The following is a 15,177-nucleotide window of genomic DNA, read 5'->3' as shown; positions in this document are numbered from 1 at the left end:
TTTGGAACTTAAATGATAACTATAATAAAATAACAGGAAGATCTCAAACTAAAAAAAAAAAAAAGGATTCTATCCATTTATCCGCTAACATTTCGTGAGATGACTGCAATTGGCAAATTTTATGAAGACTTAGTTACCCATAAAATGTCAAGAGAGGATCCGTTTTCTTTCACATATAGAAAATGGAGAAGTGGGTGGGGGCTTTACTGCCGATTGCCAATATAAGAGGGACTTAATGAGGAAGGATTGAACGAGTTTTCTTTTTCGCCTCTGCTACAGAAATCACTGCCATTAGGGATAGTAATTAATGCACAATTTTGGAACGCAAGGCCAATTACTAGTTTATTTTTTCCGTAAGGAAAAGTTCACTCGAGTTTTGACAGAGTCAGTTTGGCGAATTCGTCTGTGTTGACACTGATGACTGGCAGATTTGACAAGCGATTCTCAGCAGCTGCTGATCGAATCGAAGTTTTTATTCGCTTTGAAGTCGTTCCGCGCAGTCATCTTTCGTGGATGAGGCCGGAGTCGTTAGTTGGAATTGGAATATGAAATTTAATCCAAAGGCATGCACTGGGACCTATGAGGTCATCCAGCGCCTGAAACGGAAATTGAGGGTAAAACTGTTTTAAAGGCGTAAGGTGTAACAGGAGAAAAACCTCGCAGTTGCCCTATGAAACAATTGTTAGGAGAGGGTAGAAAGTCAGATGGAAGAAAGATAATATGAATAGAGGTATAATAGAAGGAATGAAAGGGGTTGCAGCCAGGGCAGAAGGGACGCTGCAAAGAGTCACGAAGAGTATTATTAAAAAGAGCATTTCTCCAAATAATTCAAACCACTGTAGCGGGGAAACAATTGAAGTACAGTATCCTGTTCCTTGGACTGCACACAGAGTCACTGCCTTCGTCTCTTCCTTCATTCTCACTACCCTGTCTTTTCTCCCTTCTAACCAGAGATTGCAATGTACATCTTCATACTCGGGGGCTAATCTCCCTGTTTCCTGTTCGTCCAGATTAACGGGTACCTAAGATGGTGGAATTGTTATTTATTTTCTCTCATGATTACCTCAAGTTCTCCTGAAGCTTTTATTTCTCCTCGTGAGTGTGCATTCCACAAATGCAAAATGAAGAGTAGAAGTGCCCGAATCTCCCTGTACATCCAGAAATAACGGAAATGTCACATAGTGGAATTGTCATATATTTTCTCCTAATTTCCCCAAGTTCTCCATGACTTTTTAATCCTCCAAAATAGTTATCCAAAAGCAATTATTTCTTTTTGTGTGCACAATCCACACGTGCAGTATGAACAGAACAGAATATAAAATTTTGGCCAAAAGCCAAGCGCTGGGACCTACGAGGTCATTCAGCCCCGAATGGGAAATTGACAGTAAGGAGGCTCGAAAGGTGTAACAGGAGGAAAACCTCGCAGCTGCACTATGAAACAATTTTAGAGAGAGGTGGAGAGTCAGGAGGAGGAAAGAAAATATGAAAAGAGATACAGTAAAAGGAATGAAAGAGGTTGCAGCTAGGCACCGAAGAAACGCTACAAAGACCCTTAAATAATTGCCTACAGTGCACCACGTGAGGTGCACTGACGGCACTAACCCCCTACGGAGTTGTGCCCGAATATCTACCGAAGTGTTAATAACCTCATCAATTTATCAGCTGACTTCTCACGTCCAACACGTAACTTAACAATTCTTCCTTTAAGCCCACCTTCAATACTATTCCCTTTCCTCTTCCTCATTTCTAGACTAGTTTTATAACCATCACCTGAGTCACCAGTCCTTCCTGTTTCTTGCAAACATGATAGATCAGTTTCCCTCCTCGTCACAATCTTGTTATTTGACATTTCAGGAACAAATTGTGATGATGTCTCTTAAGTTTTTAGCTATTAGTTGTGTATTTATTTTGCCCCTTGCCTCATTTCTTACCTAACGACACCTACCTTACTTGGAATAGCTCAGTCCTGTTGCTAAAATGCCAACACATTAAAGGACAAAACATTATAATCAACAAATACAGTGATTCAAGGCTTTCCCTTTCAGCAATTACCTGCAAGGTATCATATAGTTTTCTGTTTAGTTTTCTTTCTCCTGAACTATTTAAAAGGACACATCCACAAAACAGAAGGCCGGTTTATGAAGATAAAGACTCGTATTCCTGAATTCGAAATCTGATTTTAACCAAAAGATGATGTCAGACAAGTTAGACCCAATTTCCAGTCAAATGAAAGAGATGACTAATTTTCCTACATTTCTGACTGAAGAAGAAAGCTTCCAAAGAATATGGTGTTCATTAGAAAGAATTAACAGAAGGTAATGAGAAATACAGAAAGATGAGATCAGTTATTAAGAGATAAAAATATAAATTGATATATTTCATAAATAAATAAATATAGAAAAAATTATTAGAATACAAGGTGAATAATTCTAGGGTAGTAATGCATTGCCTCTTCACATTCGCAATGAATATCAACTTGGCCCACCCACCCCAAAAAAAATACCATTAAAATAATGCATTTTCTACTACATACGTGCCTCCTCCCCCCAAAAACCAAGTTAAAAATAAATTAAAAGAATACAGTTTCTACCACAAACAACGCTTTCGATATGGCAGTTTAAACTGCGCATCTGACCAGTCCTTCTCCCAAACTACTCTCTCATCAAAACCTGGAAGTAACTAAGCAGTGATATTCCACTCACTTCAAAGTCTGAATATTCTCAACATGCGCGCCTTTCTCACGAATCCTGCCCGGCCTGGAGGACTCGGCCTTCTGTAACGGCATTCCTTTTATTATATTCCTCTCTTCCGTTCACTTTTATCCTTGCAGAGATGATGGGTCGAGACAGGGAGGTGATTCTGAAGATGGTCTCGATCGAATGCTGAAAGTTGGTGACAGGTATCTAAATGATGTGAATGCTTGAAATGAAGATTATCTTGTGTGGGCGCTAAGATTACCTGTGTCACTGTATATACATATATATATATATATATATATATATATATATATATATATATATATATATATATATATATATATATATATATATCGTGTGAAACAGAGCTTTAGTTCAGTACTACAATGGCTCTCTCCCTCTCTCTCTCTCTCTCTCTCTCTCTCTCTCTCTCTCTCTCTCTCTCTCTCTCTCTCTCTCTCTCTCTCTCTCTCTCTCTATATATATATATATATATATATATATATATATATATATATATATATATATATATATATATGCATACACACTCATATACACACAAACACACATATATATATACAGTATGTGTTTGTGTATATTTAGTTTACCTCCACAAACCCACCAAGTTACTATTGCTAATTTTAAGAAATAAAAATTGCAAGCATGCAATCACAAGCGCACTCTTCCACGCAGGAACGGCCAGATATAAACGCGCATGTGTGTGTGTGTGTGTACGTGTGGGAAAGCATGCAAGCATACACGAGTCATTTTTATTATTTTCGAATGTAAGAATTTCATGATAGGCCGAAGGTCAACTAAAACCCAAGACCTCAAAAAGGAATGAACTCAACACCAGCCGGACGACTGTAAACAGTTATGTCTGAAGGTATTTGAATTATGAAGGAGAAACCAAGTGACATTAGGTCATTTTTAAAATATCTAGAGGAAAAATGATGAGGTCTTTGGATGAATAACAATGAATAACGATGGGTTGGTTCCGTGTTATTCATTTATTCAAAAGGATTTTGAATTTTCAAAATACACAGAGGAAAAATTATCCGGTCATTTGATAAATAACAATGAATGACGATGAATGGGTTTCGCGTTTTTCAATAATTCGAAAATAATTTGAATTATAAAAAAAAAAAAACGATGTGACATCAGGTCATTTTCAAAATATCTAGAGGAAAAATGATTTGGTCTTTGATGAATAACAATGAATAACGATGAATGGGTTCCGTGTTATTCATTTATTTATTTATTTCAAAATACTCGATGGAATGTAAATAAACGGCTGGAGATTTCGTGGGAAGGTGACGAGGAGGAGGAGGAGGAGGAGGAGGAGGAGGAGGAGGAGGAGGAGGAGGAGGAGGAGGAAGGTCGAAAGGTGAGACTGGGATGATCATCTTCCTTTCACTGGCTGTCCTTGGGACATCTCCTCCGGTGGCAAACGTCTTTAGGTCCTAAAGGACTCTGCGACATCCTTCAGTGCCCGCGCATTCTCGCCCAGGGAAGGTTCTCTCTCTCTCCTTTCCACCCCCAAGAAGGATCCTCTCTAGGAAAGTAAGTTCTCTGAGATTTTTGTTTTCTTCGTGAATTTGTTATGTCCGTGGCTCATTTTAATGTTTACGTTTTGATATTTTTTATTATCTCTCTCTCTCTCTTTCTCTCTCTCTCTCTCTCTCTCTCTCTCTCTCTCTCTCTCTCTCTCTCTCTCTATATATATATATATATATATATATATATATATATAATGTATGTATATATACACACACATATATATGCATACAAAAATATATACACATATAGTGTGTGTATACAAGTATATATTTGCTATATTAGTAATCTTTATGCAAGTTAACAAACTTTTATTCTATTGTAAATTTATATATTTATATCTATCATACACACACACACACAAACACATATATAATGTGTGTGTGTGTGTGTGTGTGTGTGTGTGTGTGTGTGTGTGTGTGTGTGTGTGTGTGTGTGTGTGTGTGTACAATCGCAGACATATACTCCCATCACTGCATGCTTTCACTGGTAAAAGTTCCTTGAAAATTTCAGAAAATTCTCTGCTAGAAATCATTACCATAAACAATGTGGCGAGTGAAAGTGTGTTGTTTCTCGATAGCTGAAGAAGCATTACATAATGCAGTGAGTGAGTAAGTGAGGTCTGCCTTTACAGAAACGGTATAGGATTTCTGCTACAGGTTACAGGGATTACAGGTTACAGGGATGAGTCACAACACAGACGTAAATCCTGTGTTTCTTGGTGGCCATTCTAATCGACTGCGTCATCAATTGCTTTCACGTCGGGCTTAAGAAGCTGCTGTCCTTTTCGTCCATGTAAAAATGGTGGTCAATTAGAAAGTCAACTATGGTGGTCAATTAGAAAGTCAACTATGGTGGTCAATTAGAAAGTCAAAAAAAAAACACAGACTGAAGAACAAATATACTGCTCCCCTCCTCAGTGTGGAGACACTGAATATGAAATATAACACTGAAATAGAAAATTCAGGCCAAAGGCCAATCGCTGGGACCTACAAGGTCATTCAGAGCTGAAAGGGAAATAACAGGAGAAAACCTCGCAGTTGCAATATGGAGCACTTACTGGGAGAGGATTGAGGAAAGTAAGATGGAAGAGAGAGTATATAAACGGAGGTACAGTAAAAGGAATGAAAGAGGTTGCAGCTAGGTGCCGAAGGTACACTGGCTTCTAATCTTAATATGATAGATGCGGATAAAAATTTACGATAGGATAAAGTACAAAGTTTGTACAAAGATTATTAGTAATGGCAAATATGCAAACATACACACAAACATATATATATATATATATATATATATATATATATATATATATATATATATATATATATATATATATGTATGTATGTATGTATGAATATACACATATGTATGATATATATATACATGTATGATACATATATATATGTATGTAAGCATATATATATATATATATATAGAAAGAGAGAGAGAGAGAGAGAGAGAGAGAGAGAGAGAGAGAGAGAGAGAGAGAGAGAGAGAGAGAGAGAGAGAGAGTATTACTAAAAACAATACAACGTAAACAAGTCTAGACCTTATTTCATAAGGAAGGATTGGCTTGTATATCATTATTCTACCCATGTAAATTTCTTTTATTTTAATAAAATACATAAATACTTTTTTCATTTAATATTAATTTGTTAATTATTTTTTCTTTCATAATAAGTGATCTCTTCTTTCTGTATTTCCCATTACCTTCTGTTACTTTCTAATGAACACCATAATATTCGTTTGGAAGCTTGAATTTCAAGTCAATGGCCCCTGCGGGCTTGTTCCATATGAATAGGGTTCATTTTCTGAATAATAATAATAATAATAATAATAATAATAATAATAATAATAATAATAATAATAATAATAATAATAATAATAATAATAATAATAATTGTGTCCGAAGGATACTGAAGGAGGCAACTTGAAATAACGAAGATACATCACTTACAAAAATATGAAAACAGATCTGAAGTCAATCGGCTAATAGTAACGGTCGAATAAGAATCGAATATCTACATAAAACTTAAAAATAAGTTTTAATAGTGAAGAACGCGGGACTTGAAGTAACAAACTTCTAAATCACTTACAAAAAAATTAAAAAAATAACCAGAAGGAATCCAGGATTAAAACTTATGCATTTCTTTCTGACTGATTTTGTCTCTGAAATACCCGCGATTATTACAAAAATAAACCGAACGTCCCAATCTTCAAAAGTCATTGGTACAGTCACAGGAATATCATATACAGAGAAATGGGAACATATTTCATAGATACAATGAGCCTTACAAATTTTCCTAAAATACGAAATGAGCCTCACAAATTTTCCTGAACCTTAAACCGGGATTAGACTCTTAGTTGATGAGCTGCGGACTTTCGATGGGCCTGAGTTTTGGCCGGCTGAAAGTTACCAGGAATTTATTTCTGGTGATACACAAATTTCTCGCTGAAATGTGGTTCGGATTCCACAATCTGTCAAAAGTCCATTGTATATTCAACCAAATGGTTCTTAGCCACGAAAATAAGTCTATATCGGGCCAGCCCTAGAGAGCTGTTAATCAGCTCAGTGGTCTGGTAAAACTGAAGTTAACTTAAACCGGGATTTTGTGCCGAGGTGCCACGCTGGAAAGCTTCTTGCATATTTGAAAGGATTTAGGCTGAAGTATTCAACAGCCGCTGTTGAGGTAACCGGACTTAATTGACAGATGAAACTAAAGAATTATTATTATTATTATTATTATTATTATTATTATTATTATTATTATTATTATTATTATTATTCAGAAGATGAAACCTGTTCATATGGAACAAGCCCACTAAAGGGGCCACTGACTTTAAATTCAAGCTTCCAAAGAATATTAAGGTGTTCATTACGAAGAAGCAAGAGGAGGTAAAGGGAAATACAGAAAGAAGAGATCTTATTAAAAAAAAGAGAGAAAATAAATTAATAAACTGATAAACAGACGAAAATGTGTTAAAATGCAAGGAGTATACCATTAGATTAGTAATGCATTGCATCTACGCTTGAACTTCTGAAGTTCCAATTACACAACTTCCTCTGGGAGGCTGTTTCACAGTTCAATGGTCTGAGGAATAAAGGGACCTCTGGAACTGAGAAGTTCGACAGCGGGGCACATTTACTGCACGGTTTGACATTTTATCATTAATGCCTTCAACTTTTTTTGATGCGTCCACGCTACAGCAAAATGTCATAAGTACAGACATCACAAACAGGTTGGATAAAAGTTGAAAGCCAATTGGTAGTTCCAATCAGCACTTCAAACGGTTATGGTTATCCAGGGGAGCAGTGCCGTCAGTGCACCTCATGCGGTGCACTGTAGGCATGCCTTAAGGTTCTCTGCAGCGTCCCTTCGACCCTTAACTGCAACCCTTTTCGTTACTTTTCCTGTACCTCCGTTCATAGTCTCTTTCTTCCATCTTACTTTCTAACAACTGATTCGTAGTGCAACTGCAAAAGGTTTTCCTCCTGTTAAACCTTTCAAACCTTTTTACTGTCAATTTCGGTCTCAGCGCTGAATGTCCTCCATAGGTCTCAGCGCTTGGTCATTGGCATAAATTCTATAATCTATTCTATCCCATTTATTTCCAGCCTGTTTGTGATATATAAGAGACACGTTACAACACTGTGTTTATGAAATGTTTTACTGTCGTGTGGACTAACACTCACCACCAAATCTTAGAGGAAATCTGAAATCTTGACGTCTAGTTTGTTCTCCCTTAACGAAAACGCGTGACCTCAATTTTCACACCAGAATTTCTAAAAATGTTCAACCGCTAATTAGTCTTGACGTTCAAGAAGAAACGGGGACAGAACCCAGGTACCGTCTAGTGTGACACCTTCCTCAGGTGAAAGGTGTGAAGAAGGCTGGCATGGTTACTTGAAAGTATGATGTAACGAAAATTAATTAAGTCCCCTTTCATCCTTGGGTGTCAAGATAATAGATGATGGTGATGATGGTCATTGCGTACAAATGAAAATAATTTTCAAAGAGGAAGAAATGAAAAGAAGCTTTATGAATGCTACTTTCGATTACACAGAAAAGGAAGAACTAAAAAGACACCGGTTAATTACGCGATTAACAAGAAAGGGAGGAAATATTTAAAATCATCCTTATCTGAGGGTGTTAATTAGGAATTCACTGAAGGAGAAAACAACCAGTATATAAGAGAAAAAGACAGGAAAAAGATATTGGCTCGCAGACAGCGCTGTGAAAAGTCATGACGCTGTTCAGTTTGTAAACAACCCCACTTTCCTTTGTTTTCAATGGCTGACAATATTACATCATTATCTCTGGTCTGTTTTTACCCAGGTCTTAAATATCCTTTCTGTTCTCATATCTTAGGTTCCTGGTATCCATGTAATGGGAATACACAACTAATTCCGGTTTTTTTTTCTCTTTTTTAGACTGTTCAACACTGTTCCTGTTAGCGTGAAGACATTTTAATCTAGTTTAAATTCATTGTTATTTAAGAGAGAGAGAGAAGAGAGAGAGAGAGAGAGAGAGAGAGAGAGAGAGAGAGAGATTCAACAATGAACAGAGAGCTCTAATTTGCAGTGAAGTCCTCTCTAATTTGTGTGTGTGTGAGAGAGTGAGAGAGAGAGAGAGAGAGAGAGAGAGAGAGAGAGAGAGAGAGAGAGAGAGAGAGAGGCTGAGTTATATCCCACAGACATTCAGCATTATGTGTGAGGTACAGCCTCTCATGAAGTCCTGTCTAGTGTATGTGTTTGGGTAGGTAGAGAGAGAGAGAGAGAGAGAGAGAGAGAGAGTTTTATAGAGAGAGAGAGATTCAAGAGAGCTAGGTTCATATCCCACAGACATTCAACATTATACATGAGGTCTAGAATGAATAACATCCTGTCTATGTGTGTGTGTGTGAGAGAGAGAGAGAGAGAGAGAGAGAGAGAGAGAGAGAGAGAGAGAGAGAGAGAGAGAGAGAGAGAGATAAACTTTCTGACATTTAGCAACTTTTATTCGGATGTCTGACCGATGGAAGACAATAGGAATAATAATGCCCTTGAAACAATTATGACTGTTGTCGATTTTGCTTTTGTTATTGGTATCTAAACCTATCACTCACATCATTATCAATACCGGAATGAAAGATGTCAAAGGAACATGACCCTTGCAGCTGCAGTCAGCTTCGATCAGCTGATCATCCTACTGATCATACTATCAGTATGAATTCTCGGGAGTGAAAAGGTTACAGCAACACTAATGATTTACAGGAGAGAAACAAACACAAAATCTAAATGAAAGTTTTTGTATAAAAAAATATGCAAAAAATTGAAAATAATAGTCTAATTATATAAATATATATATATATATATATATATATATATATATATATATATATATATATATATATATATATAATTATATAAATTATATAAATACATATACAGTATATGTATATAAATACATATATATACAGTATATATACATAAATATAAATATATATATATATATATATATATATATATGTATGTAAACATATGTATGCATATATATATATATACATATACATATAAATTTATATATATACATGTCTGCATCTATGTATGTATGTATGTGTGTTCGTGTACAAAGACAACATACTTTAAATGCAACGATGTACTCTATCCCGTTAGGAGAGTTCACGGTCGACAACTTTCCAAAGCGGAGACTATTCAAGATTTAAAAACACGCAGCATATCCCAGCGAATCTCAGTCACTCACGGACAGCCTTCTGGGGAAAAGTCCCTTGAACTTAAGGCTTCATCTGAAGAGGTGCCACATAGCTTTTAATACTTGCTTACAATGCGTGCTTTCGTGTTCTGGTGTCCATTCTTGTTAGTCTGTTTATCTGCAATTTCTTGCTCATTTTTTAGTTTTCTGTAGAAGAAAACTACTGAGATGGCTACTTGTCTGGGATGTAAATAAACGAATTGAATAAACTGATGAGATAAAAGTAATATTAAAAATGAATATCTATAAATTAAATAAAAGTGATTCATACAGAAAGTAGATAATATAAAGAAAATAAGAAAATAAAATGGAGAAAGTGAACACATAATGGAGATGAAATCAAATGAATTAAAGTCAAATAATTACATACAATAGATAAATAGCATAAGCAAATAATATAAATAGAGAAAATAATGCAGGAAATACGGAAACCAATAAACAATTGCAAAGAATTATAGAAAAATTTAAAATCAGTAAAAATGGATAAAATAAAAATATAAATAAAATGAAGCATTACAGAATCATTGTATTGTAATAGAAAAATTTATGCAATTAAGGGAACCAATAAACAATGATAAAAAAATGATTGAAGATATTGCAATGAGCAAAATAAGAAATAAAAACATACATAAAAAGACATATTATAGAATCTTAATCATCCAAAAGTGTGCGAGCAAAAAAAAAAACAAAAATGCCCCGAAGTTTCTTCGGCGCAATCGAGTTTTCTGTACAGCATCTAATGCTGTATGAGCCGCGGCCCATGAAGTTTTCAGCCACCGCCCGGTGGTGGCCTGTCATATAGCGTTGTCAGACGCACGATCATGACTAACTTTAACCTTGAACAAAAAAAAAAAAAACTACTGAGGAGGCTAGAGGGCTGCAATTTGGTATGTTTGATGATTGGAGGGTGGATGATCAACATACCAATTTGCAGCCCTCTAGCCTCAGTAGTTTTTAAGATCTGAGGGCGGACTGAAAAAGTGCGGACGGACCGACAAAGCCGACACAACTGTTTGCTTTAACAGAGAACTAAAAGGGCTTTATTCGTCGTCTGAACGAAATGGCAGAAATGGTTGGGAAGCCGTTCCGGGCTCACCAATTTATCACAAAAATCTACTTGATATTCGGAAGTGGAAAGCCATCAGGAGTCCATCTTCTCTATAATTAAAATTGCCACGACTATAAACAAATAATATATATATATATATACAGTATATATATATATACATATATACATTAACTCAGAATTTCAATATTTTTAAGTAATTCTAGAATTACTATTTTTGTAAACGATCCGTACAATGTGGTCAATTTAATTTTTTATGTTTAACATATCATGCCATGCTGTACTATTTGGTGGTGTAAATATTATGTAATTTTGACCTGGGGATATATATATATGCATATTAATACAACGGCTAACATTGTATCTAAATAAACCGCTAACCGCCCAAGCTACACAACAAATTCCCACACTACCTAAACAATCGACTGTCATTTTCCAGACAGAAATCATCATGATCCGATCTACGGTCGTCATTCTGGCTTTACTGGTGGCTTCGTCGTCCTCCAGACTAGCAGGTTTCATCGCGGGAGGATTCCGCATCAATCCGGGATTCTCCTGCGAAGGGCGCCTCTACGGATTCTACGCCGACGTTGCCAACGACTGCAGGGCATACCACGTCTGCGAACCGGTTGTGGATGAGTTTGGACAGGTATGATGAGTTTGGGATGTTATGATGAATTGGGAAGGTATGATGAATTTGGACAGGTATGGTGAATTTGGGAAGGTACGATGAATATGGACAAGTATAATGGATTTGGGCAGATATAATGAATACGGACAGGTAAGATGAGTCTGGGAAAGGTATGATGAATATGGACAGTTATGATGAACCTTACAGTGCATATGGACAAGTGCAATGGATTTGGGCAGATATAATGAATACGGACAGGTAAGATGAGTCTGGGAAGGTATGATGAATACGGAGAGTTATGATGAATCTTACAGTGCATATGGACAAGTGCAATGAATTTGGGCAGGTATAATGAATACGGACTGGTAAGATGAGTCTGGGAAGGTATGATGAATTTGGGGGAAGGTAAAATGAATGTGGACAGGTAAGATGAGTCTGGGAAGGTATAATGAATATGGACCGTTATGATGAATTTTATAATGAATATGGACAAGCATAATGAATCTGGACAGGTATAATGAATGCTGACAGGTAAGATGAGTCTGGGAAGGTAAGATGAATTTGGGGCAGGAAAAATGAGTATAGACAGGTATGATGAATTTGGGAAGGTATAATGAGTACTGACAGGTATGAAGAATTTGTGAAGGTAAAAGGAGTCTTGACAGGTAAGATGAACGTGGGCAGGCATGATGAATGAGGATAGTTATGATGAATATGGACAAGTAAGATGAATTTGGATAGGCATAATTGATTTGGGAAGGTATGATGAATTTCGGAATGTAAGATGAAATTTGGACAGGTACAATGAATTTGAATAGGTAAGATGAATTTTGGCAGGTACAATGACTATAGACAAGCAAGATGAATTTGGGCAGGCATGATCAATACGGATTGGTATGACAAATATGGACACGTATGATGAATTTGGACAGGTAAGATGAATCTGGACAGGAAAGATGAATTTGGACAGGAAGATGAATATGAACAGGTAAGATGAATCTGGACAGGTAAGATGAATTTGGACAGGTAATATGAATCTGGACAGGTAAGATGAATTTGGACAGACAAAATTAATTTGAACAGGTAAGATGAATACGGACAGGTAAAATAAAATGTGACCCAAGTTATATTAGTTTGCCCTACACAAGATGAATATGAACAAGGAAGATGAATGACAGGTCAGATGAATATGGACAGGTAAGATGAATTTGGATAGGTAATATGAATCTGGACAGGTAAGATGAATTTGGATGGGTAAACTTAATTTGAACAGGTAAGATGAATATGGACAGGTAAAATGAAATGTGACCCATGCTGTATTAGCTTACTCTACATATGATGAATATGAACAAGGAGGTTGAATATGACACGTCTGATGAATCTGGACAAGTCAGATGAATATGAACAAATTAAATTAATTTGAACAGGTAAGATGAAAAGTGACCCATGTTACATTAGTTGACCCTACACTCTGCTGACCTTACTCATTTCTCAGACAGAAATCTTCCCTCCCACAGACCCTGGTAGGCCACTACACCTTCATGTGTGGCCCAAACACCATCTTCGACCAGGAACTCCTCCTGTGCAACCACCAGAGGAAAGCCTTCCCTTGCTCAGAGGCTGAGACTATCTACGAAGAGACTAACCTCCAGCTGCGAATAGAGGAGGAGGAGAGACAAAGGGAAGCTTACGAGAAGAGGAACAGGGCAATTGACTTCCCTGAGGAATAGTGAGAGAAGAAGACACGTCCGTCTAGGGTCTCTTCTTGTAATCAAATGAGAGACAATCGGGATTTCTGTCTCTGCAGAGAACGGATGTAAACATTTGGGAAGGACAATCAGGATTTCTCTCTCTACAAAAAAAAAAAAAGTTATAAAAACTAAGGAAATCTTCTTTCACATTAAATCATTAAGCCTCTTACTATATTTTACAACCCAAAATGGCTGAAATGTATTGGAAATTGTAATATAAAACAAATAACTTCATTTTTCCTTGATAAATTTAAGAATGTTATGAACTGCACAATACAGTTCAGATGAGATAGGATTTCTCTCACTATAAAAAACGGATGTCAAACCTGGGAAATCTTTTCATTCATACTGAACAGCACGCCTCTTACTATATTTTACGACCCAAAATGGCTGAAATGTATTGGAAAATACGTTAAAAACAAAGGACTTAATATTTCCTTCCTAATCTTAAAAGTTTAAGAAAGATTATTAGCTGTAAAACCAGAATTGTATTGGATTTTGTGAATCTTCTCTTCATTAATTATGATTTTCTATTTTTTGGTCCCTAATCCAATATTCTGATTCCATTTCATTCTATTCTCTCTTGTCTTTCAACAAAATGTCACGCCAATAAAGTATTGAAACAATATGCCTTTGCTTTACATAACTCTTAAATTAAATGACAAAGCTTCTTTACTACCATATGATGAGAAAGCTTTGGTATTACACTCCAGTACCCATCATATTCCATAACTAAATTTATTAATGTTTTGTTCACATATATAGTGTTATGGAGCAAAGTATATTAATAATAATATTAATAATAATGACATAGAACAACAACACTCATTTCAGAATATTGATATCGATGTGCAACGAATGAGATATATATATATATATATATATATATATATATATATATATAATATATATATATATCCGAAGGAGAATTATCACATTTATATATAAATATATACCAATTCATTTATATATATATATATATATATATATATATATATATATATATATACATGATTATATAAATATATATATATATATATATATATATATATATATATATATATATATATATATAATTCGAGGAATGGTAAATATTTCACAAAGAATTTCGAGACATTACGTCTCCTCGTCAGCGTGGAAAATAATGAGACTTGATTCCATGCAACTGTTTGTGAAACATGTTCCAGCCATCAAACTTGCTGTTTTCATATCAACGATTTTGAAAATAATGGCACCAATGTTATTAAAAATCAATATCTACAACATTAACAGTTGAAAGCCACAACTCATTACTACTAATACTACAACTGATAATAATAATAATAATAATAATAATAATAATAATAATAATAATAATAATAATGCTTCCAAGATTATCATTTTCATGTTTACAACAATTCCCCATTTCTAGCTTTCATTTTAAATGGTATTTCGACCGTTTAAAATTCCATATGCAAGACTTACGAACGTTTTAGGATTTTCACGAAACATTAACTACTTAAGACAAACACTGTTGCACCAAATGTATTCGAAAATAAAGAGCAAAATCCACAGGACATCTCAAATATGCCTTTCACTTTTTAGTCTTCAGAACTGTAGTGGAATAAAATATACCAAAGTATCCCATGATTTTGAACGCTCGTCTTCAAAGAAAACGGGGACGTTTGTAACGAGAGAAAACTGAAAATGTTACGATAACATATAGATAACTATACTATTTCAG

General features: G+C 35.4%; 1 protein-coding gene across 2 annotated transcripts; it reads left to right on the top strand.

The window, feature by feature from the left end:
• Positions 1-4,110: 4,110 nt before the first annotated feature.
• Positions 4,111-14,080, top strand: LOC136833985 (uncharacterized). Of its 2 annotated transcripts, none has more exons than XM_067096256.1 (3): positions 4,111-4,259; positions 11,512-11,721; positions 13,221-14,080. In XM_067096256.1, the coding sequence occupies exons 2-3, from the start codon at positions 11,524-11,526 to the stop codon at positions 13,431-13,433; spliced, it is 411 nt and encodes a 136-aa protein (XP_066952357.1). In that variant the 5' UTR covers positions 4,111-4,259; positions 11,512-11,523; the 3' UTR covers positions 13,434-14,080. The 2 variants fall into 2 exon arrangements, with proteins under 2 accessions (XP_066952357.1, XP_066952358.1); XM_067096257.1 differs by having other exon boundaries at positions 4,176-4,259; positions 11,516-11,721.
• Positions 14,081-15,177: the final 1,097 nt, after the last annotated feature.

This window comes from Macrobrachium rosenbergii, chromosome 52, assembly GCF_040412425.1.
Source record: "Macrobrachium rosenbergii isolate ZJJX-2024 chromosome 52, ASM4041242v1, whole genome shotgun sequence".
Classification (NCBI taxonomy): domain Eukaryota; kingdom Metazoa; phylum Arthropoda; class Malacostraca; order Decapoda; family Palaemonidae; genus Macrobrachium; species Macrobrachium rosenbergii.
Note: the sequence above shows the minus strand (reverse complement) of the source record. Positions and strands in the feature narration are given on the sequence as shown.

Bases quoted from the DNA above. Each gene is read 5' to 3' on its own strand.
- LOC136833985 (XM_067096256.1), top strand. From the start codon at position 11,524: ATGATCCGATCTACGGTCGTCATTCTGGCTTTACTGGTGGCTTCGTCG. The intron at 11,722-13,220 runs GTATGATGAGTT...TCCCTCCCACAG, and splicing joins TTGTGGATGAGTTTGGACAG to ACCCTGGTAGGCCACTACAC.